General features: G+C 44.5%; 1 protein-coding gene across 1 annotated transcript in view; it reads right to left on the bottom strand.

Moving 5' to 3' along the window:
- The window catches only part of MKNK2 (MAPK interacting serine/threonine kinase 2), a 126,714-nt gene that overhangs the window by 10,125 nt on the left and 89,876 nt on the right, over positions 1-26,713 (bottom strand). The window contains exons 9-13 of the mRNA XM_044305792.1: positions 24,063-24,167; positions 20,219-20,274; positions 14,387-14,482; positions 4,645-4,839; positions 4,394-4,558 (exon numbers count right to left, since the gene is read on the bottom strand). Of these exons, the coding sequence (XP_044161727.1) occupies positions 4,394-4,558; positions 4,645-4,839; positions 14,387-14,482; positions 20,219-20,274; positions 24,063-24,167 (617 nt within the window). The remainder of the gene's footprint in view (positions 1-4,393; positions 4,559-4,644; positions 4,840-14,386; positions 14,483-20,218; positions 20,275-24,062; positions 24,168-26,713) is intronic.

The raw sequence follows: 26,713 nt of genomic DNA, 5'->3' as shown, positions 1-26,713 counted from the left end.
ACTCCAGCTCCAATCTGGGTCCCTTAGCTGGAGGTGGATGGGATCTGGAAGGAGGAACCCAAGCTGATAATAGAGACTGGATTTCTTTGCAAATCAACCAATTCAGATAAGGGGGCTTGTTCATCTTTTATTAGTTTCCTGAAGTATTCAGGACAAATCTGTTTCTTGTAGACTTCCTCATATAAGAAAGTCTACCCCTACAATGCGAGTTCCACAAACATCAAGAAAACTCCCAAGATTGTTGCTGATCACCCATGCCTGCAGCAGACACGAGCTCACAGTCCCAGAAGGGAAGTGACAACTGGTATGGCTTTGGAATCTCCAGTGTAGTGAAAAAGGTGGAAGGTGCGTTTAGTTATATAATGCGGTTCCACACGGCTATATATTGTTTGCAGGAAACTCATTTGACTAAACAATCGTTGCACAATGTGAGTAAGGCCTGGGCGGGTTTTTGGTCGCACGCGGTGTTCACATTCCAGGGGAGTAAGCATAATGGTTCATAGGAGTATAAGTTTTTTATGTAAAAATAAATGTAACGCACAAGAGTAACTACAGCCCCAAGAGGTGCACTCAGATAGCTACTTAGGAAGGGGTAATGTGATACCCCGAAACGCAGGACCACTTGGGAATCTGGAGAATCTACTGGATATCTGTTAAGAAGGAATCGTCTGTCACACGAATGGCTCACTTGGAATATAACCTGTAAGGCCCGAGTCCATGTGGAAGGCCTGAACACATGTGCCAAACAATTGCCAATGTGCAAATCTATTGACGAACTATCGGTCTACAGACTCAGAGGATCGTATTATCTTCGTTGAATTAACAAGGGAGACTGTAAGACAGTTTGATTTTATCCAGCACTTTTATTCATACGACTCTCAGTCCAGTGAGCCGCTGCTGGTGGATGTGATAAGCGGGACGCCACTTAAAATTGGTTCAGTGGACCACATATTGGGACTGTAGTTTTGGATACCCCTGTGATTTAATCGAATAGGACAATATTAGAGGACACCGTTTATTGCGACCAGTATCCGAGGTGACTTCTTTAAAACAAATATTCGGCTGAATATTTATACGATCATTTTACTATCGAGTATTCCATTTTATTCCTCGATTATCATATTTTAGATTTTTATTTTCCAGTTTTACATATTACTGCATGTTGGTTGGTGTTTTTTGTGATATAGTGTTGATTATTTCCGCTAATATATACTGTTGTTCAGCGCTATTGTAATATATGCTAATAAATTTAAAATGCTGCAGATATCCTGAGTGCCCAGCCAATTTATTCTATAAGTTTTTTATGTTTGCAGGAATATGTAGATTAAGAGGGCAGGTTTATATGTATATTCTGTGAAATAGATGGGGTACGCATGGTTCTGGCATCAGTTTACATTCCTCCTCCATTTTCGGTGGTCCCTTTAAGGAAAATATTAGGTATTTTAGCGCAATATACTAGTGTCCCTTGGTTGATAATTAGGGATTTCAATAATGTCGAATGGATAGATGCAGAGTTCATGATGTTGGTAGGTGTCAAAGAATAAAGTTTTTTTGGTGTCAATCATAAATATCTCACATGGAGTTATTCGTATGTCACCTATAAATGCTTCAAGAAGCTACAACACAAGAAGTTATCATGAATAATAATTTCTTTATTAGATATCCATCAGCAGTATATAATAAAAACATATATACGAAAGCAGTAATCATAGAAAGAAGATAGTGTTGACAAACACTAATATAAAAAATGTATATTTATATTAATGTTTGTCAACACAGCCTTTCTATGATTATTAGATATCCATCAGCAGTAGATCATAAAAACATATACGAAAGCAGTAATCATAGAAAGGCTGTGTTGACAAACATTAATATAAATATACATTTTTTATATTAATGTTTGTCAACACTATCGTCTTTCTATGATTACTGCTTTCGTTTATATGTTTTTATGATCTACTGCTGATGGATATCTAATAAAGAAATTATTGTTCATGATGACTTCTTGTGTGGTAGCTTCTTGAAGCATTTATAGGTGACATAGGTGTCAAAGAATGTCGTCTCTTAATAGTATAATGGCGGAGGTGGGACTGTTAGACATCTGGAGGATACAACACCCAGGGTCTTGCAGTTATTCCTGTAATTCCTCCACTTTTGCATCGCTATCGAGAATAGATTTAGCCTTGATTAATGCAGCTGTTTCCCCTCTGGTGCACTCCACAGAGTATCTCCCCAGATCTCTCTCAGACCACTCTCTTAAAATAGAATTGGCTTTAGTAAGACGCTAGAATGGGATCCAGACTGTGGAAATGTAATGCCTTTTGTTTGCAGACACTGGGAGGGCTGGAAGATGTGAAATGGGCATTGAGGGAGTATTTTTCTTTTAACACGGGTATGGGCCCTTTGCATGTTGTTTGGGATGCCATGAAGGGGTTTCTGCGAGGTGTACTAATTCAACAGATTAACAGGCATAAATCTCGCTCTAGGGAGACTGATGTTCGTATGCATGCAGCTGTCAAAGACGCGGAAGTGGCGTATGTATTCGATCCGTCAGAGGCAACGAGTCGGAATTTAAAGCTAGTACAGGAGGACCTGAGATGTCATTTAATTCAGGTGGAAGATAGGAAGAGGCAGTTCTACAAACAGCAGTTCTTTGCAGAAGGGGGAAGTGTAGGGCATCTACTCTATTTCAAAAGCTCAACAGGGTTCAACGTGTATAACAGTAAATGAGCAGGGTCAGAGTAAACAGACTACTAGGGAAATTCTAAAGGTTATGGAGGACTTCTACTCCGAGCTGTACACATCCAAGAAGAGGTGTGTGGAGTCAGATGATTTCCTGCATGGCATTGACCTCCCTAAGCCGTCGTCTGAGAATAGATTAATGTTAGATGCTCCTATTAGTTTGGAGGAACTTGATGTAGCACTAGATTCCATGGAGGCCCCAGGCTCAGATAGGCTCCCTGCAGAGATATACAAGAAATTTAGGAATGTTTTATTTCTGGATTTACTAAAGGTTCTCCAACAGGCCTTAAAAGCAGGTTCTCTTCCGGCTACAAGGCAAGATGCTCTTATAGTGGTACTGCCTAAGCCAGGAAAGGACCCCAAGTTACCCGACTCCTATAGGCCCTATACTGGCCAAGGTTTTAGCGATGAGATTATCAAAAGGTAAGACTGACGATAGTGCACCCTGACCAGACTGGTTTCATGCCTCAGAAATCCACCTCTATTAACATGAGTCTTTGCTAGTATACAGTGTACAGCTGATAATGAGGGTGACAGGGCGATTTTATCACTAGATGCGGCCAAGGCGTTTGATAGTATAGAATGGGGATACCTATGGTATACGCTGCGGACAATGGGTTTTGGGGAATGCTTCATTAAGTGGGCACAAACGCTATACTCGGCACCAAGGGCGCGAATTAGAGTAAATTGAGAATTGTCATCAAGCTTTAAGCTGTTTAGGGGGACACGTCAGGGATATCCACTTTCTCCTTTGTTGTTCGCACTTGCAATTGAGCCCCTAGCGGTTGCGATTAGGTGTTCACAGGCAATAGTGGGATTTAAGTATGGTCCTGTTCACAATAAGGTGGCCATGTATGTGGATGACACCTTGTTGTTTCTGGGAGACACGTCAACATCCTTGGCCGAAACTGTCACTGCTTGGTCGCTTTGGAGGGTTATCAGGCCTGACTATAAATTGGCACAAATCGGCTCTTATGTTCTTAGATGGACTGGTATCCTCGTCAATAGCTACATTAAATATCCCCTGTGTTAAAACTATTAAATATTTAGGGATTAACATATCGCCCAAACTGACGGACTTTGAGGAGCTAAATCTGTCTCCGATGCTGACAAAGTTCAGGCTTCGCTCCAAGACATGGTGCAAACTGTTTTTATCAGTGATAGGCAGGGTTAATCTGATCAAGATGGTTATGATGCCCCAATTATTGTATATACTACACAATACTGCATATGTTTTGGTCTCCCTAATGATAAAGAGCATTGTTAAAATCTTTGGGTTTGTCAAATAAATTTAAGGATTACTTCCAAATTGATTTGATCATCCTTAGTATCTAATTATACACACCTTGCTTTGCTTAATGGCTCAAGTTCCCTTTTTTTGTAAGCGCCTCAAACTGTTAAATCAGATCCTACATCTGCTGACGTGTAGGAAAGATAACTTTAATAATTTGGAACCCAAAGGGGCATTGCCTAGCCTACAAAACACTGCACATGTACTACGTATACTAGGCACCCTCCATAATGAATAGCCCCCAGAAAATGCATATACATTGCAGAGAAACCCAGAGTACTAGTCCCTCCATTACAAACCAGTAAAACAGATTCTCTCATCCTTACTTGGAACTAAAGATAAAATCAAATATGGACTTACCCCTTGCACCCATGGATGCTGTAAAACCTGTGCTGCACTTAATCTCTTTTTGGCATCTCGCAGCAGTAACCTTGAGATAAGATCTTTGGCTCCAGATGAGATATGAGCCCAGTCTTTATCTGGAAACTCATATTTTCCTTCTTGAATACTCACAAATAGCATATTCTATTTATATAATGAAAACAGAAAACGCTAAATTAGTTACTGTGACAAGAGAAGAAAATAAAGTATAAACTTGCATCTTATAATACCTGACAAGCAGGGCAAGCTTCTCCTCTATCCCAGCCACAATCACTTCCACAGTGTCCAACAAATGGTGGATAGCCACTCAGCATGATGTACAAGATAACTCCCAGGCTCCACAAATCACAGCGCTTGTCATATATAGATGCTTCCTCATTAAACGCCTCAACCACTTCCGGAGCCATATATTCTGCAGATCCGCACTGTTAACACAAAGTTTGAGCTTATATGCAGTAGCATTTTTAACGGAAAATTCTAATCTTTAGCTTTAATGGCAAATTCAAAATCTGGGACCCACACCTATTTTGAGGATGAAGGCCTGTTTGCCACCTACAGTGTATAGAGGGTAGACAGGATGCTGTGCATGCACAGCTCTCTCCATTTACTTGTATGGGTGTTACAACAGCCCAGAGCCACATCATATCAGACTTATAGAATATCCTGTGGATATGCAATAAAAGTTAGAGAATAGCAAACTTCTGTAACAGTTCACATTGTTCCTTTAAAAAGTAAAAACCCTTTAACCACTTCAGCCCCGCTAGGTGAAACCCCCTTCATGACCAGAGCACTTTTTACACTTCGGCACTACACTCCTTTCACCGTTTATCGCTCGGTCATGCAACTTACCATACAAATGAATTTTACCTCCTTTTCTTCTCACTAATGGAGCTTTCATTTGGTGGTATTTTATTGCTGCTGACATTTTAACTTTTTTTGTTATTAATCAAAATGTAACGTTTTTGCAAAAAAATGACATTTTTCACTTTCAGCTGTAAAATTTTGCAAAAAAAACAACATCCATATATAAATTTTTCGCCAAATTTATTGTTCTACGTGTCTTTGATAAAAATGTTTGGGCAAAAAAAAAAATGGTTTGGGTAAAAGTTATAGCATTTACAAACTATGGTACAAAAATGTGAATTTCCGCTTTTTGAAACAGCTCTGACTTTCTGAGCACCTGTCATGATTCCTGAGGTTCTACAATGCCCAAACAGTAGAAAACCCCCACAAATGACCCCATTTCGGAAAGTAGACACCCTAAGGTATTCGCTGATGGGCATAGTGAGTTCATAGAACTTTTTATTTTTTGTCACAAGTTAGCGGAATATGATGATGATTTTATTTTTTCTTACAAAGTCTCATATTCCACTAACTTGCGACAAAAAATAAAAAATTCTAGGAACTCACCATGCCCCTCACAGAATACCTTGGGGTGTCTTCTTTCCAAAATGGGGTCACTTGTGGGGTAGTTATACTGCCCTGGCAATTTAGGGGCCCAAATGTGTGAGAAGAACTTTGCAATCAAAATGTGTAAAAAATGGCCTGCGAAATCCGAAAGGTGCACTTTGGAATATGTGCCCCTTTGCCCACCTTGGCTGCAAAAAAGTGTCACACATGTGGTATCGCCGTACTCAGGAGAAGTTGGGCAATGTGTTTTGGGGGGTCATTTTACATATACCCATGCTGGGTGAGAGAAATATCTTGGCAAAAGACAACTTTTCCCATTTTTTTATACAAAGTTGGCATTTGACCAAGATATTTTTCTCACCCAGCATGGGTATATGTAAAATGACACCCCAAAACACATTCCCCAACTTCTGAGTACGGCGATACCACATGTGTGACACTTTTTTGCAGCCTAGATGCGCAAAGGGGCCCAAATTCCTTTTAGGAGGGCATTTTTAGACATTTGGATCCCAGACTTCTTCTCACACTTTCGGGCCCCTAAAAAGCCAGGGCAGTATAAATACCCCACATGTGACCCCACTTTGGAAAGAAGACACCCCAAGGTATTCAATGAGGGGCATGGCGAGTTCCTAGATTTTTTTTTGCATAAGTTAGCGGATATTGATTTTTTTTTGTTTTTTTCTCACAAAGTCTCACTTTCCGCTAACTTAGGACAAAAATTTCAATCTTTCATGGACTCAATATGCCCCTCACGGAATACCTTGGGGTGTCTTCTTTCCGAAATGGGGTCACATGTGGGGTATTTATACTGCCCTGGCTTTTTAGGGGCCCTAAAGCGTGAGAAGAAGTCTGGAATATAAATGTCTAAAAATGTTTACGCATTTGGATTCCGTGAGGGGTATGGTGCGTCCATGTGAGATTTTATTTTTTGACACAAGTTAGTAGAATATGAGACTTTGTAAGAAAAAACAAAAACAAACAAAAATTTCCGCTAACTTGTGCCCAAAAATTGGATTTTTTGTACTCACCGTAAAATCCTTTTCTCGTAGTAGGCATTGGGGGACACAGCACCAAGGGTATATGTCCAACTACCACTAGGAGGCACTAGACACAAAAAGTGTTGGCTCCTCCCAGGTGGGCTATACCCTCTCCACAGGCACGAGGCTATTCAGTTTGTACCAAAAGCAGTAGGAAAGAGAAGAAAAGCAAGGAGCCAACAACTCCCGTACCGAGAAAGATCAAGAGACCAGCCCGGAGAAGCGGAAGAAAAAACATAGGGTGGGATCTGTGTCCCCCAATGCCTACTACGAGAAAAGGATTTTACGGTGAGTACAAAAAATCAAATTTTCTCGTGCATGGCATTGGGGGACACAGCACCATGGGACGTCCCAAAGCAGTCCCTGAGGGAGGGAAAAGAAGAGACGCGCCACCGGTTGGGCATACAGGTGCATGAGAACCATGTGACCCAACGGGAAAAAACACAAGATGGGCAAGAGGTTCCATAACAAGGAAGAAACCTCAGAAGAAGCAGGGAAGACTGCCAGCACCCCAGGACAAATGACTGGAAGAAAATCCCAAATGCAAGAAGGTGGCAAAAGGAAACTGGGGGCTGGAGAAAAAATTAGGACAGCACCGCGTGGTGAAACTACCCAACGCTCTACATTGTCTCAGACCCAAAAAACCTGTGGCCATCCCCCGAAAGGCCAGGGGAGAAAAGAAACAGGAAAGCACTGAAAAACTGAAAAGCAAACGAGTGGGGGAAGCCATAGCAAGGCTCACATGTGAAGGGAGGGGACTCCCCTCACCGCAAGGCCAGGAAAGAAGCTAAGCGCCCCATGTAAAGGTGAAAACCCAAGGCTGCTAGAGGAAACCGCCAACCCTGGAGAAGGAGGGGGTTGTAGGTAAAAAACCAGGAAAAGAACGATAGCTCCTGCGTCCCCAAAAACAGGAGACGAGGCACAAGCCTCCGAAAACAAGATATCACCGTGAAGCGTAAGACCAGAGGAAACTCTGGGCATGTGAAGTATCATGGAAAAAAGAAGCCAGATACAGGCCAGGCAACCTCGGCAGGACACACTGGACTGAGAGACATGGGAGTAGAAGGAGAGCACTCCAAAAAACCTAAAGAGGAAAGGTCCTACAACAGGAGGAGGTCCCTCCCGAAGGAGACCATACGGTGGAACTGCAAACCGCAGCACTAAACCACTCAATACCAGGTACTTGACGTGGGAGGATGGAAAAAGACACAAATCCCAAGAGGACCTCAAATGAACAGGGACAGGGACTCCAGAAAGGAGTACCCAGTATGGGCTCACAAGGAACCAGGAGCTGAACCACCAGAAGACAACGCAAGCCAGAATATCCAGGAAAGGCGAAAAGAAACCACCATAGGGGAAGGGGCATTGGCCATGGACAACTAGCCGTACCAAGAATATTGACCAGCAAACCTTAAACATTGTCCCAGAGAGGGCAAGTACAGCAGCTCGGGATGTACCACAAAACGACAGACATCCATATGCATAAGGAATGCAGAAGTCGCCATGAAAAAACCGGGGTAGCCTACATAGAAATGTAGAAACCAGCTGCGACCGGCATACAGAAAACTTCCAGGGGGGAGAAAGTACCAGACAGGTGCAGACGACGGCAAGGTCCAAGAGGACTGCCCCTCCGCCATGTAGCACAACTAAGCAGAAAATACAAGGGAATACCGAAAACACCTGGACCCAGAAGGAACTACGGGGCCCTGTCCGATACCAGAGCAATCAGCTGAAAATTCAGACAGGTGTGTGTGGCGCTCAGAGGTCCTGTCCTTGACCCGTCAGGAAGGACGTCCAGCAATGATAAAAGCCGTGGACCCAGAAGGATTCCGTGTGGCGGACATCCAGCGATGACAGAAAACCGCAGCCGCGGCCGATGCCACCAGCTACGTGTCCAAACAAGGTAGAAGATCCAGTGGAGATCCTTGTACTTCACCAGGAATGGGCCGCTCAGCAATTAGGAAACAACGCGAGTACTCCCCTATAACATGGGGTAACGCGGAGCACAGCATACCGTAGTACCGTAAAGAGAAGGCAAGAGCAACTACAGCACAAAGGCCAACAACCACCTGGCCACGGAGTAGGGAGCGTGGTTGAATGAGGACCACCCGCCAGATCAGACAGATCAGTCATATACTGGAGCTACCAGAAGTAGCAGTAGACCGACAAGGTGGGGGTTGGGCTGGCCCACACCTGCCAGACATGGTAACCATGCACACGCTGAACGAAGGGGGCCAGGTGCAGACAGTGCCTTGAGAGGTACAAGGAGACCAATGAGCGCGACAGTAAAGCAGTGGCAGATGTATGGAAGAACCAAATGGATGGAACCAACATCCGCAGCACAGATTAGAACCCGTGGGCAGAAAACACCCAGTGATACAGAAACTGCCTGAGCTACAGACCGCACCACAGGGCCCAGCGCTTGGGGTACTACAAACACACGCCTAAAATATGGGTAAAGTGGCTGCATGTTGCCAAATAAGGAGAGTGGAAACATAGCCACAGCATCTGGGAATGAGACAGCATACGGAGGGTACAGGTACACAACCTGTAAAGTAGAAATATGGCTGTGTTAGAGGAACTACATTTAAGATTGAAGCAATGTGGCCGCATGGTGCACCCTAGACCCAGAGAGGTGCAACAGCAACCGCGTTAACAATGGAACCCAGTAGGGCCGCACGGTACCACAAAGAACAAGACAGGTGCACACCACAATCAGGTAGGTGCAATGGCAACAGAAACAGGGCTGCATAGCACACCCTAGAAGCCAGACAGGTTGAACGGCTGCAGCATCGGAGACGGTTCAGGGACTCTACCCATGAAGGGAGTAAGATGGCCGTTTGGTGCACACTATGATGAGGTAGGTGCAATGGCCACGGCAATTGGAGGAGGCCTCAATATCTCGTCCTGTAAGGAGAGAAAATGCCACATGGAACACCATAAAGCCGGACAGGAGGAACGGCTACCGCATCCGGAGATGGCTCAGGTACTCCACCTGTTAAGGGATCAAGGCGGCAGGGAACAGACAGGTAACTGAACCGGACAGGGGCAATTCTACGGCAATTGAAAGTGGCCTCTATATTCCGCCCGTAGGGAGAAATGTTGCCGCATGGAACACAGAGCCCGCCAGAGGTATTGGCTACAGCACCGGCGATGGCGTAGGTAACTCCACCTGTGAAGGGAGCAAATTGGCTGGGAACAGACAGGCGCAATTGCAGCGGCAATTAAAGGCAGCCTGTATATCTCGCCAGGAAGGGAGAAATAGTGTCGCATGGAACACCATAGCGCCAAGCCAGGGGAATCTGCTACAGCATCAGGAGATGGTGTAGGTACTCCACCTATGACAGGAGCAAAGTGGCTGGGAACAGACAGGTGCAATTGCAACGGCAATTGAAGCGGCCTGTATATCTCACCCGGAAGGGAGAAATAGTGCTGTATGGAACACCATAGAGCCAGCCAGGAGTAATGGCTTCTGTAGGTACACTACCTAAGAAAAGGGGCAAGGCGGCTGTACAATTGCTCTGAACTCACCAACCTACAGGAGGCGATAGCCGAGCTAACCGCTTGCCCAGAACAGGAACTCCCTGTAATGAGGTAGAGTGGTGAACACCAACACCAGGATGGGGACCCCACGGAAACACTCTCAAATGTGTAGAGGATAGCCCCTGGTGCAGGGGAACCAGGAAGGCTTGTCAGGGACAGCCTATGGCAGTGGTGCAGGAACACCCCTGTTAAGGAGAAGGCGTACGTATCAGACACCGGGTAGGTGACTCAGTATGCTAAACACGGGGACGGCTGCCTTACCTGTGCGGTTGAATACCTGTGCGGTCAGGGGAGCACCATCCGAAAATCCACTAGAGGTGATACCAACCCTGTTTAGGTAGGAGAGGTTCCTCCGTGCACGTAGTCTTGACCTCCCAGAGGGCTTCTATATGGAGGAAGACCGCCTGATGCTCTGTTCCGAGGGAATCGGTGCAGAGGTGTCCCCAGAGGCAACGGATGGGGTGACAGGAAGGATTCGTCACCAGCCTCAGGCCTGTCCTGGGGGGAATCCGAGGATGCCGAGGAGGGGTGGGACCCCGTTGAGACCACCCGAGGGTGTACTGTGAGCTACCCCTCGCCGAACCCGGGTGCAGGTACCCCTAACTGAGCATGCCCCATCTGCAGGGAGGACCCTGGGAGGGCAGAGGTGGCTGCAATTTGGGTTGGTAGCGTTCCAGCGACACTGCTAGGGAGAGTCGGCCAAGGTTCCCATGGCATTGACACGGAGGGACCCATTCATGGGGAACCTACACAAAAAGATTGTTCAGGGAAAACAATGGGATCTGGGAAGAGGTACTGCACACCAGCAGGGACAGGCTGACCACATGGCAGCCATTGTAGACAGCGGACGCACGTGAAAACACGTGGCGACCGAGGAGCTGTTGGGAGAAGAGATGCTCAAAAAGCAGCCAGCAGAGGCTGTCTATCCTGACCCGGACGCAGTGTTCCCCCAAAGAGGTGCAGCAGCAGCTGTTCCCCAAAAAAGAGGTGGTCAGTAGGGCTGCAGGGGACATGAAGCAATCGAGGGGTTAACCACCCCCTCCAACAGAAAAAACATGTTAGCCCAGGAAAGGGTGAGGAGATAGCTCCTCCCGAGGGCCGGGCGGGGCTCAGAAAAGCCCGGGAAGCAAGGGGGAGGGGCCGGGAAGATTGCAGCCTAGCAGGCCCAAAAGCAGGGGCCTCGATTTATGAGGCGGCCGGGAATGGAGCAAGGGGGGGCGGGGCGAACCGCGGCCGACAGAGGGCCCACCGGACCATAAAAATAGGTGAGTAGGGTAGGGGGGGAGAAGCGACACCTGGGGATAGGCAGATCAGGGCAAACGGAGCACCTGGGAGCCGGGGACAGGCCATAGAAGATGAGGCCTAGTCCCGGCCGAAGCCGGGGACTAAAGTAGCGGGGAAGCCAGGGAGAGACACTGGCCAGGGAGGAGAGAAAAGACCAACCGAGGGGGAAAAGAAGGGAGGAAAAACCATGAATATAACCCCCCCAGGAGGGGGGGGGGGGGTTGGCTAGGAGGAAAGAAGAGGCTCCCCAGGACCCCCAGCTAAGGTGGATCCCATCCCCCTGGCCACAGAAGGGAACCTAACCCTGGGGCAGGGACAGGGGAGTATACTCACCATCCGATATACTCACCATCCGATGTCTTCGGGCGCAGCACGGTCACCCCTTCGGCAGACAACACGGGAACCGTGGGAATGCCGGCAAGCCACTGCGGATGCAGTCCGTGGGGACTGGGTGACCGGCGATGGTACTGAAGTACGCGCCCGCAGGGGGGGGCAACTAAAGTGGAACACGATGGAGCCCCAGCCTGCAGCAGGTATAACGGTGGAAAAAACCAACCTGCGGAAGAGAGAAAAAAAGAAGAATAAAAATAAACAGCAGAACCTGCAAAAAAGCAGGACAGGTCTGCCTCCTACGGACACTAGACTAAAACTGAATAGCCTCGTGCCTGTGGAGAGGGTATAGCCCACCTGGGAGGAGCCAACACTTTTTGTGTCTAGTGCCTCCTAGTGGTAGTTGGACATATACCCTTGGTGCTGTGTCCCCCAATGCCTACTACGAGAAAAAAATGTCTGAATGGAGCCTTACCAGGGGGGGGGGGGGGGGGGGGGGTGATCACCCATATAGACTCCCTGATCACCCCCCTGTTACTGATCACCCCCCCTGTAAGGCTCCATTCAGACATCCGCATGATTTTTTACGGATACATGGATCGGATCCACAAAACGCATGCGGACGTCTGAATGGAGCCTTACAGGGGGGTTATCAATGACAGGGGGTGATCAGGGTGATCACCCCCCCTGTAAGGCTCCATTCAGACGTCCGCATGTGTTTTGTGGATCCGATCCATGTATCCATGGATCCGTAAAAATCAAGCGGACGTCTGAATGGAGCCTTACAGGGGGGTGATCAATGACAGGGGGGTGATCAATGACAGGGGGTGATCAGGGAGTGTATATGGGTTATCACCCGCCTGTCATTGATCACCCCCCTGTAAGGCTCCATTCAGACGTCCGCATGATTTTTACGGATCCATGGATACATGGATCGGATCCACAAAACACATGCGGACGTCTGAATGGAGCCTTACAGGGGGGTGATCAATGACAGGGGGTGATCAGGGAGTTTATATGGGGTGATCATGGGTTTATAAGGGGTTAATAAGTGACGGGGGGGGGGGGGGGGGGGTGTAGTGTAGTGTGGTTGGTGCTACTGTACTGACCTACCCGAGTCCTCTGGTGGTCGATCCTAACAAAAGGGACCACCAGAGGACCAGGTAGGAGGTATATTAGATGCTCTTATGAAAACAGCGTCTAATATACCTGTTAGTGGTTAAAAAATTCGGATCTCCAGCCTGCCAGCGAGCGATCGCCGCTGGCAGGCTGGAGATCCACTCGCTTACCTTCCGTTCCTGTGAGCGCGCGCGTTCACAGGAAATCTCGGCTCTCGCGGGAGGACGCGTATATGCGTCCACCCAGAAGAGCAGGACCGCCGGCAGGACTCAATCCTGCGTACGGCGGTCCTGAGGTGGTTAAAAAGTAAAAATAAAAAAATTAAATGAATTTTTCGGACTGTTAGACACCTTTTTCCCCAATGCTAATTAACGCTTCCATTATCGAAGCAGTTATCAGCATGCATGATGCACAGAGCAGTGAGGACAGCGCTATGCTCGCCCTCTGTGTCCTGACTGCGTACAGCACACTATGACCTGACACTTTGCAACATCCTGTCAGTGCAGCACAGGCCAGAAGAGCAGGGCGCAGCAAGTCCTGGATCTTAATAGCAGCAATTACCAAAGCAAGCAAGGAAAGTTTCTTTTTTGGGAGGTCTGATAGGACGTTTGATTAGCTTGGTGTCTGATTTCATGGGGTCAGTTGATACATTTTTTCGCCCCCATTTTCCTCCTCTAAATCCGGTGTGTTTTTATTTAAAAAAAAAAAAGAAAAAATTTTCACACCATACCCTCTTACTCTGCAGGTAACCCCTAATATGGGAGCAATTGGCAGAAAAACAGGGGATCATCAACAAGTCGCTGAGATTGGGAGATAGAGGGTGATCAAGGGACAAAAGTAAGATATTTTTTTAAAATGTATTTACACAGCAGCTTCTGAGTTAAAGCTCTGATCGGCTCAGACAGAAATAAGGTGGTTACAATGCAGCCACCGAAGAAATCCTGCCCCTTTCAGTTAGATTGCGGCTATTGGTCACAGCACTGAATGACCAAAAGTAGCGATTGCCAGTTCCAGACCACTGCAATTGATCCCCCAGCAGTTAGCATTGATTGTCTACTGCTGATCACAGCAGTAATCACAAATGTATGGTATAGTGCTCCAATGTTCTGCTTGATGAGCCTTACAGTTAATGGCATGGTACAGAAGTGGTTAAACAGGAACTGTCCCTGTCAAGCCTCTTATTGGTTGCAACATTGTCAAACATAAATTAGGATTATGTGTTTTCAATAAATCAGAAAAGTAATTTTACCGGAGTTAAAAGTTCAGGGGTGGATATTGGTGAACAATCACTATTCAATTTGATCCCACTCCCAAGGTCAAAGTCACAAATCTTCACTGGGGATACCTAGTACAGGGCAGACAAAAAATAAAATAAAAAAATGTATAACGTGTTACCATAAAAACAGATGTTATTAAACCGTTCCTTTACTGAACGTAAAATCTCCAAAGAATTAACTGCTATGAAGCAAAGTATATAGACATTACTGTACCTCCCACAAAGAAAGAAATGGTGCTTCCAGCAAGAAAATTTTGCAAATGGCAGTTAAATATATTTTTACTAATGTATCGAGATTAAGCATTTTCATGAATTCCACAACTTGCTGCTCCCTTCTTCCTCGACTAAAAGAGCTGTGGTTCCAGTTTGCCTCCTCACAGAAGAAAACTGCTTCCCCTCCATTCTACGCCAAAACAGACTAATGGACCAAAGGGGGTTTCTTTATTGCTTAGTGTTTTAAGCCATAAACTTTCAGTATTACCCATTTGCCAGTACAGCCATTCCCTTCAGGCTTGCACTGCCCTGCCCAGTTTTATCACGTACCATGTTATCGCAAGCTCCCCAGAACTTGGACTGCATTTTTACCTCCCAATAATAGCTTCAAGAACACTAGAGCAGGGATTTGAAGTGGGCACAAAAAAAAAAAAAAAAAGTCTTACTGGTAATTCAGTTTCCATGAGATCACCACAACAGCATACAAGGAGATTGACCTCTGACCTCTGTAGGGGCAGGAAGAAAGGTTTAAATCCCCCCCACCCTTTACACCAGTGTTTCCAAAATCAGAGGAAAAGAAAAAAAGGTGGTGAATCACATAATAGGAAGGTATTACCTCATACTAATTGGGAGGAAATAATGAGCAGTTGTGGTGAACTCATAGAAACTGAATTACCGGTAAGACCAATTCTAGTTTTTCCATAGCATCACCACGACAGCATACAAGGAGATGTATAAAAATAATATAGCAAGATCTTGAGGAGGACATGGCCCTGGTTGAATGGGCCTTCCGGTTGTGAGGACAAGGATGATTCTGAATCTCATAGCAAAGAGATGGTATTCTTGACCCATCTGGCTAGTTTAGATTTGGATATTTTCTGGCCCTTGTTTTCCCTGCAAATTGAATTAGCGGACAGTCAGATTTCCTGAAATCCTTAGTAGATTCAATGTAATTATGGACAGAACGTCTGACATCCAGGGAATGAAAAACGAATGCTTTATTTGAGGGATTTTCACAGAAGGCAGGATGATTTCTTGACTACGATGAAAATCAGATTCTACCTTTGCAAGGAAGCTCAGATCTAACTTCTGGACAATAGAATAATCCTCAACACGTAGGTACGGTTCTCTGATGGAAATAGCGTGCATCTCACCTAAACTAGGGGCAGATGTGATTGCTATTAGAAAAGCTGTTTTTAGTGATAACTTTATATGACAATTGCCCATAGGCTCAAAATGAGGTAGCGTCAGTTTAGAGAGTACGATATTTAGATCCCTGACCAGGAACAGAATTTTTTCTATATTTTCAGGTAGATTGCCAAGGTTACTTAAATCCTCCAGGGAAAAAAGTATCACATTTGGATCTCAGGAACTGAGGATAGGGATGCAGAACTAGTCCCTTATGCAGAAGATCACTCCAGAGAGGGAGAGGCTAAGGTTCTTGGATGGAGAGCTCCCCGACAGAGGAAAACCAGCTTCTTTTTGGCCAAAAAGTGGTCATCAGAAATGTTCTGTCGTGACACTTTTTGAATCACTCCTGGTATTAATGGGAGAGGGGGAAGGCGTAGCATAGACTCCAATTACATCTTAGAGAGAAAGCATCTAATGCCCAGGGACTGTCCCTGGGGTTTAGGGAACAGAATTTTTCCACCTTTGTATTTGTCTTGGTGGGGAAGAGATCCACTTTGGGCTCTCCCCATCTGTCTACCATCATCTGAAAAACTTAATTTCAGGGACCATTCTGTCTGGTCTAATTTTTTGCGACTGAGGAAGTCTGCTTCTAGGTTTGAAGCTCCTCTAAGACGGATTGCTGAAATGGAGCTTACAGAGAGTCTGATCTTGTCCCTCCCTGATGCGAGAGGTAAGCAATCGCTGTCGTGTTGTCTGAGAAGACTTATGTGGTAACCTTGCAGGTTCTTTTCTGCTACTTTTAGGCTTTCCCAGACTGCCCTCAGGTCTCAGAAATTCAATGACCGAGACCTGACTGATTGGGACCAGGATCCCTAGTACAAGAGGTCTCCCACTTTCGCTCCCCAGCCCATCTGACTTGCGTCTGTCACAATCTGTATGTAAGGAGTCTTTCCACAGTACACCCCTGGAAAGATTCGTCAATTTCCGTTGTGCGGTCTGATGAGATCTGCTGTCTGTTCCAGACCGAGGATCCAAACCTGTAGGGGTCGGAAATGAGTGACTCCAGGGTACCGATGGTATGCAAGAAGTTAGTAGGACCTGAAGACTCATGGCTTCTCTTATGGAGCAAGTCTTTTCTGTGAAAAAAACACAACTGATTTTTCGTTGTAATTAAACCATCTTGTCCTGGGGAAGATATGTGGATTGAATGTGGGAGTCTAGGATCATTCCCAGAAACGGTGTTCTTGTGGAAGGTTTGAAATTGGGTTTATATTTACTATCCACCCCAATCTGCTTAGAACAGATATTAAGGTTTTAAAGTCTTTTTCAGTTTGTTGAGGGTTGTCGCCAATCAGGAGAAAATTGTCTAAGTAGGGGATTATTGTCAACCCCTCCTTCCTCAAGAATGCCATCATTTCCACTATCAACTTGGTGAAAATCCTTGGAGTGGAGGCGATTCCAAATGTAAGGACTGTGAACTGATGGTGAACCAGACCTCTTGTCTTTGATGGGAAATGGCAGGAATTTTTGGGATCTGACAGATTAGGACGTGCTAATTCATATGAGCGGAGGGGAGGAAGCCCCTTCCTCTACCACCCTTGGGGTAGCTCCAGCGCCCCGACTTTCCTTTTCCCCTGTACGACCTGTCTTGATCTGTGAAGGAACGAAAGGGGTACCTACGTTTATAGACAGTCTTCGGGAAAACCCTTTTACTTGTCTGAGGCCTTCTCCAAGATCTTGTCCAGCACTGGACCAAAAACGAATTCTCCCAACAATGGAATGGAGCAGAGCTTCATTTTCGATGTTTTGTCACCTAACACTTCATCCAGAGTGCTCTGCGGGCCGCACTGGAGAGACCAGAGTCTCTGGCAGAGAACCTCACTGATTCAGCCTTAGAATCTGCTAGAAAAGCAGTGGCAGATTTTAGAAGGGGAAATTTAAATTTTAATTCTCCTACAGAGGTTTTATCCCAGATATGTTCCTCCAGCTCGTTTAGCCAAAGGAACATAGACCTGGCCACAGACATTGCTGCGATGTTGGACTTAAGGTTGAACATTGCTCTCAGTGTTGCTCTCAACACTTTTTGCCCAAACGCCAAATCTGCTGCAGCAGAAAAGTTCGGTAGTGTCTAATGAAAGTATTAATACTAGACCAGGTTGCAGCCTTGCATATTTGAGCGAGAGATACCCCTTTTTTTTCCCGCCCAAGAGGAGGCCATAGCCCTAGTTGAATGTGCCTTATTGCCCATAAGACATGCCTGACCTAATAAGTTACAGCAGAGAACAATAGTTGTTTTTATCCAACACCCTATGGATGTTTTGGAAAGCTTTTCCCCCTATTTTTTTCCAAAGAACTGAATTAACAGATTATCCTTCGAAAAAGGGTGCTGTAACTTCTAGATACTGGATAGTTGTCTTCCTTACGTCTAGGAGATGCCATTTTTTTGGATCACTGCAGAAGGAGGGTAAAATGGTCTCTATGAAAAATTCAAACTACTTTCGGGAGAAAACCTGGATCTAGTCTCAATACAATTTTTTCAGGAAAAACTGATAAGTATGATTCTTTACACAACAAAGCCTGGAATTCTCCTATGCGTCTAGCGGATGTAATAGCTATTAGAAACCCCGTTTTGAAGAAGAGCTGTTTTAGGGAGAGATTTCTGTTAATGGGGAAAAAGGAAGATTTGTTAACCCATTCAGGACTAAATTTAGGTCCCATGGTGGTGTATTTGAAGCGGCTTTAATACATTTTCTAATCATTTATGTTTGCTAGGTTAGTGTCATAGAAGGCCCCCCTAGGCCTCCTTGTAAAAATGATAAGATTTTTTGTATGGAGAGAGAGATGATGCATCTGTAAACTCTTTACCCAGCCATGAGCAATATCTTTTCCAGATTTTAAAATACATGGCATTAGTAACTTTTTTCTTGATGGCTTTTAGGGTACCAATTACAGAACTTCAGAGGCCCCTACTCCTTAGGATCTCGCTTTCAGGATCCAAGACGAAAGCTTGAAGAGACCCGGATTTTCATGTAAAATTGGACCCTGTGAGAGAATGTTCTCCTGGAAGGGAATCAGCCATAGATCTTCCAAGGAAAGATTTCTCAGGATGGGAAACCAGGTACTCTTGGGCCAATAAGGGGTAATTAGAATCACTGTAACTGGGTCTGAGAGGATTTTCTCAAGAATCTTGGGTATTAATGCCCATGGGGGAAACTGGTATGCTAGGTTCCAGTTCCATTTTATTAAAAAGGCGTCCACCGCCCCATGGATTTTCCCTGGGATTTAGGGAGCAAAGTCGGTTGACCTTTGCATTTCTTTTTGATGTGAAAAAGTTTATTTGCGGTTGGCCCCGCCTGTTTACAAATTTTTTAAATATGACTGGTTTAAAGGACCATTCCCCTGGGTCTAGCGTTTGTCTGATTAGAAAATCTTCCTCTGTATTTTCTGACCCTTTCAAGTGAATGGCTGTAATAGATTAGACGCTACCCAGGAGAAAAATACTTAAGGTTTTTAGTTTTTTGCCTCCTTGATGCTTCAGATAAGTGACAGCTGTTGTATTGTCTGAGAATATTGTTAGGTGCTTGCCGCTTAGTAAAGTCAGATTTAATTTTAGGGCCTCCCAGACCGCTCTTAACTCCCTGTAGTTTGTCGACTCGTTTATTTGTTCCGGCCATTTTCCTTGCCAGCTTGAGGAGGCCACCATTGCACCCCATCCTGTTGCGCTTGTGTTGGTCACCACTTGTACTCCTGGTTCTTTTTGCCAGAAGACCCCCCTGGTTAGATGGTTTTCCATTTTCCTCCAATTTCGATCAATTTTTACTTGCAAGGGGATTTTTTTATTATCCTGTCCAAGGATGACTTACGTTTGTTCCATTTTTTCAGTATCCAGGATTGGATGGTCCTGGTGTGGGCCTGGCTCCAGGCAACCTACAGGAGGTCATGAGACCCAGGATGCTCATGGAGTTTGATAGAGGTGCTGTATTGAATTTGGATTCTTCAGATTTTCTTTATTATGGCTTTTATTTTTGCCCGAGGTAGTAAGGTCTTTTGGGCTTCTGAATCTATAATTACCGCAAGAAATTTCCTGTTTGATGACAGAATTAGGGAAGATTTTTTTTATATTCAGCAAACCTAGGCTGGAAACTTTCTTGTAGAAGGTCTGCGTGTTTGTGACAGTCTCGACTTCTGAATACACCCAACAGCACCGGCACACAGTGCCTTTGTATCCATATTCAATTACCAGTAACATTTGAAAGGTTACAAGAGATACACAAATATTTTAACAAAATCATGACACTAAACCTCAATTTACAGCAATAGACAACTTACATAAGTGTTATACCAGCTGCCTAAGCATTATTTATTGTACAGTTGATCAAGCAGCACAGTATCTATGGATGCATTGGTCAGAACATCTACTGGTGCAGACAGAATGGCTGCACAAATGCAGCTTCCTCTTACCTGATGTGGACTTTCACATAGAATGTTTTCAGGTTTCAAATCACGATGTGCTATACCTGTGGAAATATTAAGCGATTTAATTGAGAAAATTTTACTTGCTTAAAAGGGTAACCTTTAATACAAACTTTATTTGAAACTATTCTAAGCCCTAAAACAAATTTTTGTATTATACTTTAGTTATTGGTTTTATTGTGATAATGACAAAATAGGCACCCAAAGTACAACATGTCTACAGTGCTAGTCACTATTTGGAATCCATACACTCACCACTGACATGCATGTGGTATACAAATTGGGCACTTCTACAGGAATATGAGCAGCAAACTCCGTAAAAGCAGGAGCACACATTGCTGCTCCTGCCTGTGACCGCTCCGCTAACTTATGAAACAGAGCACTGATGCGTTGCCTGAGCCAACTTGGCTAAAAGTTCTGCACAATAGTACAAGAAATTCTGCAATGTGCAGCCTTTAGTGGAGTGGACATCAGCAGGATTAGCAATGTGTGCACCGGCCAGAACAACGCAGGCCCTATTCTTGTAGAACTGTGGAATCTGCACACCACATACAGGTCTGTAGTGGTAAGTGTGCAGGTTTCAAAACTTTGGGTGTCTATTTGGGAAGTAAAACCATAAAAAAAAAAAAAAAAAAAAAAAATTAACTTTATATAGAACAAACATTCCACAGAGCTTTATGGTCAGAGGGTTCATGTACAAACAAAATTACGCATTACACAGCACCAAGTTAATTAAGAGAAATGAGGGCCTTGCTCGCAAGAGCTTACAATCTATAATAGAGTAAAATTACAAAAAGGAGTTTTGAAGCATTCGTGATAGTTCCCCAAAAAATTGTACAAAAGGTTTTATTACCCTTTAATGTAAAAATACACCAAATATGAAGCCATCTACAATATTTTTAAAGGGAACCTGTCACCGGGATTTATTACATATGCAAATTAAGAGGACTCAGGGACAAGACACTTAGGTTAATTTGCATATGTATCAATTTTTTTATTTTATTTTTACACAATAAAAGCGCACAGCTATGGGGACTGGGTATTGCGGATGTGCTAGTGGCCATCTAGCAACCCATGTCAGCAGCTCTATACACAAAATCCCAGTGACAAGTTCCCTTTAACCCCTTAAGGACTTGGCCATTTTTTGCAATCTGACCAGTGTCACTTTAAGTGCTGATAACGTTAACACTTTGACTTATCCAGGCCATTCTGAGATTGTTTTTTCATCACATATTGTACTTCATGACACTTGTAAAATGAAGTCAAATTTTTTTTATTTTTGCATAAAATACTGAATTTACCCCAAATTTTGAAAAATTTGCTAATTTCAAAGTTTGTTTCTCTACTTCTATAATACATAGCAATACCCCCCAAAATTGTGATGACTTTACATTCCCCATATGTCTACTTCATGTTTGAATTATTTTGGGAATTTTTTTTTGGGCATGTTACAAGGCTTAGAAGTTTGGAAGCAAATCTTGAAATTTTTCAGAAATGTACAAAAACACAATTTTTAGGGACCACTACAGGTCTGAAGTCACTTTGCGAGGCTTGCATAATAGCAACTGCCCAAAAATGACCCCATTCTATAAACTACACCCCTCAAGGTATTCAAAACTGATTTTACAAACTTCGTTAACCCTTTAGGTGTTGCACAAGAGTTATTGGCAAATGGGGATGAAATCTGAGCATTTCATTTTATGCCTAATTTTCCATTTTAACCTATTTTTTTCACTAACAAAGCAAGGTTTAACAGCCAAACAAGACTATCTTTATTGCCCTGACACTGCCGTTTACAGAAACACTCCATATGTGGCCATAAACTACTGTACGGGCACACAGTAGGGGGTAGAGGGAAAGGTGCGCCGTATGGTTTTTGAAAGCCAGATCTTGCTGGACTGGTTTTTTGACACCATGTCCCATTTGAAGCCCCCCCTGATGCACCCCTAGAGTAGAAACTACAAAAAAGTGACCCCATCTAAGAAACTACACCCCTCAAGGTATTCAAAACTGATTTTTACAAACTTTGTTAACCCTTTAGGTGTTTGGCAGATTTTCCATTTTAATATTTTTTTTCCAGTTACAAAGCAAGGGTTAACAGCCAAACCAAACTCAATATTTATGGCCCCGATTCTGTAGTTTACAGAAACACCCCATATGTGGCCGTAAACCTCCGGTTTTTGGAAGGCAGATTTTGCTGGACTGTTTTTTTTGTCACCATGTCCCATTTGAAGCCCCCCTGATGCACCCCTAGAGTAGAAACTCTTAAAAAAAAAAAAAAAAAAAAGATCACTTATTACCTTTTTGGGGAAGTAAGGTGGGCAAAATTTCAATTTCCTCATAGTTTTTATTTTTTTTATGACCATGACCATTTTATAGATCAGGTCGTTACAGACGTGGCAATACCCAATATGTGTAGTGTATTTTTTGCTCCCCAGGTAGTCAGGGCAACCGACCGGCTCCAGGGTCTGATCTTTACCCTCATAGATCCGAAATTTGCCTGTGGCCCTTTCACAGAGCTTATACAATTTGACCCCATACCAGGCACGCTTGCTTGGGATGTATTGTTTGAAGCCAAGGCATCCAGTAAAATGTATAAGGGACTCGTCTACGCAGATGTTTTGCTCAGGGGTATACAAATCTGCAAATTTGTTGTTGAAGTGGTCTATGAGGGGCCGAATTTTGTGGAGCCGGTCAAAAGCTGGATGGCCTCTGGGACGGGAGGTGCTGTTGTCGCAAAAGCGCAGGAAACGCAGGATGGTCTCAAATCGTGTCCTGGACATGGCAGCAGAGAACATGGGCATGTGATGAATTGGGTTCGTGGACCAATATGTCCGCAATTCATGCTTTTGGTTAATGCTTGACATAGTGACTTAACATAAGAGGCTGCTAAGACTGTTCTACATTCTCCACACTATGTTTAGTCTTTCCAGACCATTTTCTAGGCGTTTTTGCTGCCTATAACAAAGCAAAAATGCCCAAATTAATTAGGAGAGGATAAATCTCACCTAAAGCAGAGTCAAGCTTCCCTACTCCAATACTGGGATTGCAGGCCTTAAGGTTTCCAGGGAGTCGGCACGTCCTATATCACCTGGTTCAGACATGCTGGTGGAAACCCAGATCCTACACAGCACTGTGCATCCAAGGCAGGCTATCATCTTCTGCTGGCGATTTATACCACGCTTCGGCTCCTTTAAACCCATAGGTCCCCAGAGAACGCCTAATCCATGCTTAAGGATTCCCACACCTCCTCTCACAAGCAACCAGATATGACGTCTAAGCGCCGGAAGAGGCAGTCACGGGGCGCATGTGCAGAATGCTGAGGAAAATGTGCCGCCATCTTGGAAGCTAGACGCCAGGCAGGGTTCAGGCGGCTCCCTGGGAGGCTATGGGGGATGCAGGAGGAAGAAACAGGCTCAGGCAGTGGCTCCCCCCCAAGGAGACTGAGGCCACCAGAGATAGGTCCCTTTATGGTAGGGTAGACGCAGACCTCACCAGCTTCCGAAGGAGAGGACAGACCAGAAAAAAAAAAAAAAAAAAGCCAGACCTCCTCAGGTACCTCCTATCCGGAGAGGTCCTGGTCACATGGGTGCCATCATGGGAGAGGGGGGAAAATTTATTTAAACAGAAAATGACCCATTTAATTCACTTTTTTTGTTTAACATATTTTAAAGACAAAATTAGGGTGAACTTGCATTCTCATTTAAATTAAATATAGCTTTGAGAAAGCTAAAAAAAAATAAAAATAAAAATTTCACTTTGTGAACCACACAAACTAAATATATTTTCCTAATAAAAAAAAAAAAATCATGTTTTAATTGTATATACCTACCTTTGTTGTGCAAATAGTTCAGAGCACCAGCAATATCTCTTACTACAAAACTAGCTTCGCGCTCATTGAAATGTTTCCGCCGATGAATGTGGTTTAGTATTGAGCCTAAGATATAAAATTCATATGCATTAATATAACACTAAATTATGTTTAAAGTATACTTAGAGATCTATTATATTCTGGAAGAACTATTACAAAAGTTACAGAGAACAGCTTTTCATAAAGGCATTATTCAATAGGTGTGTATGAGGAATACCACTATCTCCATTTAATATGACTTATCTTGCAGTTTTAGCAGTTTTCTCGACTGTATGCTAGATCTTCAGTTTGAAGTTTCCCAAGACCAGACTGGTGGAGGCTAGCTCCCAAGGTATTTTTCTCTGATAAGATATATTACCAAGTTTCCTATGGTCACTTGTATTAATTATGCAGAGCTGTGTGAAAAGTTAGCGGTTATTTAACCGCAGCAGCTAATGAGATCATTGTGTGCATGAATGAGAATATACTTCTACTTTACAAATCACTAGTCAGACTGCACATGGAGTATTATGTACACTTTTGGGCACCTGTGCACAATGATAAAGCAAAGCTTAAAGGGTTTCTACCACCTCATTTTTACCTAATTAGCTCTCAGACACTAGCGATCTGCTAGTGTCTGATCTACCTAACCATGCTATTCTAAGACTTGTGTGGATCCGTTTCACAAAAAAAAAACGAACTTTTATTGATATGCTGATGAGCCTCTAGGTGCTATGGGGGCGTCTTTTTAGCATTTAGAGGCTCGGTCTACTCACACTGTATGCCGCCCCACTCGTTCGTCAAGCCCGCCCATCTACTCCAGAATGCAATCCTTTATCTCAGCCAGCAGACTACTTCTCGCACCTGCGCCGTGAGAGTCTGTAATCGGTGCAGTGAATGTCTGACCGCTCCCTGCACAGACATCTCCGCCGATTACGTCAGAGTGCTCCGAGGAACAGATGGCGCAGGCGCAGTGGAGATGCCGGCGCAGGGAGCATTCAGTCACTGCGCCGAATACAGACGCACACGGCGCAGGTGCGAGAATTCGTCCGCTGGCTGAGATGGAGGATGGCATTCTAGAGGAGATGGGCGGGCATGACGGACAAGCGAGGCGGCATACAGTGTGAGTAGACCGAGCCTCTAGGTGCTGAAAAGACGCCCCCATAGCAACTAGAGGCTCATTAGCATATAAATAAAGGTTCGTTTTTTAGTGAAACGGATCCACACAAAAGGTCTTAGAATAGCATGGTTAGGTAGATCAGACACTAGCAGATCGCTAGTGTCAGAGCTAATTAGGTCAAAATGAGGTGGTAGAAACCCTTTAAAGGAGTTGTCAGTTATTTTTTTTGTTCTTTGAAGGTTTCTAACTAATCAAACGTAACAGCTTTACCATGCAGTTACTGCATTCTGCAGTTGCTGCTTTCTCAGATTTCATCAAGACCTGTGATGTCAGCTTCTCCCTGCTCTGATGAGGTTTTGTGCACAAGCCTGAGAGATCAGATACGAGTCTGTACATCACTGTGCTGGCCACATCCCCCTGCACTGCTGTCTGCTCTCCCTGAATTGTTTCAGGAAAAACTAACCTCTTCAGAAGCAGACTCAGGGCTGAAGGCTTTACCGAGTAGCTGCAGGCAGTGAGGAGACAAATGCTGGGCACAGGAGCTGACAGACTAGAGGAGTTCTGCAGAGCATTGCAAAACAGATAGGGGGAAGACCCTGTGTGTATCAGCAGTGTCACTGTACAGCTGGGACTTGTAGTCCTACACCTACAACATGCTGGTGAGTCTCCGCGTGCAGGCCGCTAGAGAACACCTAGGAACATGAGCGCCATGGAGGTATGTGGGGCAGTGGATCTTACACTCACTGTGGGCGTACATTTAGATACGATGTAGGGGCACAATTGTACTCTATTTTGATGACATCAGCACTCTATTCATTGTGTTATTGGCCACTCCTATGAGAGTGGGTGTGTTTTAATGTATTTAAGCACAATCTTTTAGATTCTACACTGTTTGATAAAGGCTGTGAAACAGCCGAAACGTCACGACCTACTGCACGTTTGTTCACCTAAGCGGCTCCCATTAAAGGGATTTTTTTACCGGATATGCTGCCTCCATCTTTTATGGGACTCTTCTCCCAGCAGGCAGACATTTCACTCAGGGCAGGACTTGTATTCACTCCCTTTGCAGAGCAGGGGGTGGGGCAGAAATCGTTATTGCAGGTAAACATAAGAGCCAGAAGACAACCAAGGAAATTAGGAAATAGATTTTTTTTTTAGCCTAAAACTTCTTTAGCTTAGTTATATATTGCTGCTCAGATTGACAGTGGTTCAAAGAAGGGAACTAATATAGGGGTAATATATGGAATGGGTTAACAGTCACCAAAAAGATCAAGATCAGGTTTAGGGGAGATGGAGTAATGCGTAAATTCATCAACATTTTAACTGCAACACCAATAAGAACAAGCCGCAATGTTACGCAAAACAAGGAAGTAGCAGGTGTCTAAGATCTGCAAATGCAAATTTACAAGCACCTAGCTCCAATCTGGTGTGTGGGAGGGTCAAATGCCAGACAAAGCAAAGTTTGTCACATGTAACCTCAAAATCCGGACCATGTGAGATGGCTGGCACATTG

Source organism: Bufo gargarizans, chromosome 1 (assembly GCF_014858855.1).
Source record: "Bufo gargarizans isolate SCDJY-AF-19 chromosome 1, ASM1485885v1, whole genome shotgun sequence".
NCBI lineage: Eukaryota > Metazoa > Chordata > Amphibia > Anura > Bufonidae > Bufo > Bufo gargarizans.
The sequence above is the reverse complement of the archived record's forward strand: the minus strand, read 5'-3'. Positions and strand labels throughout refer to the sequence as shown.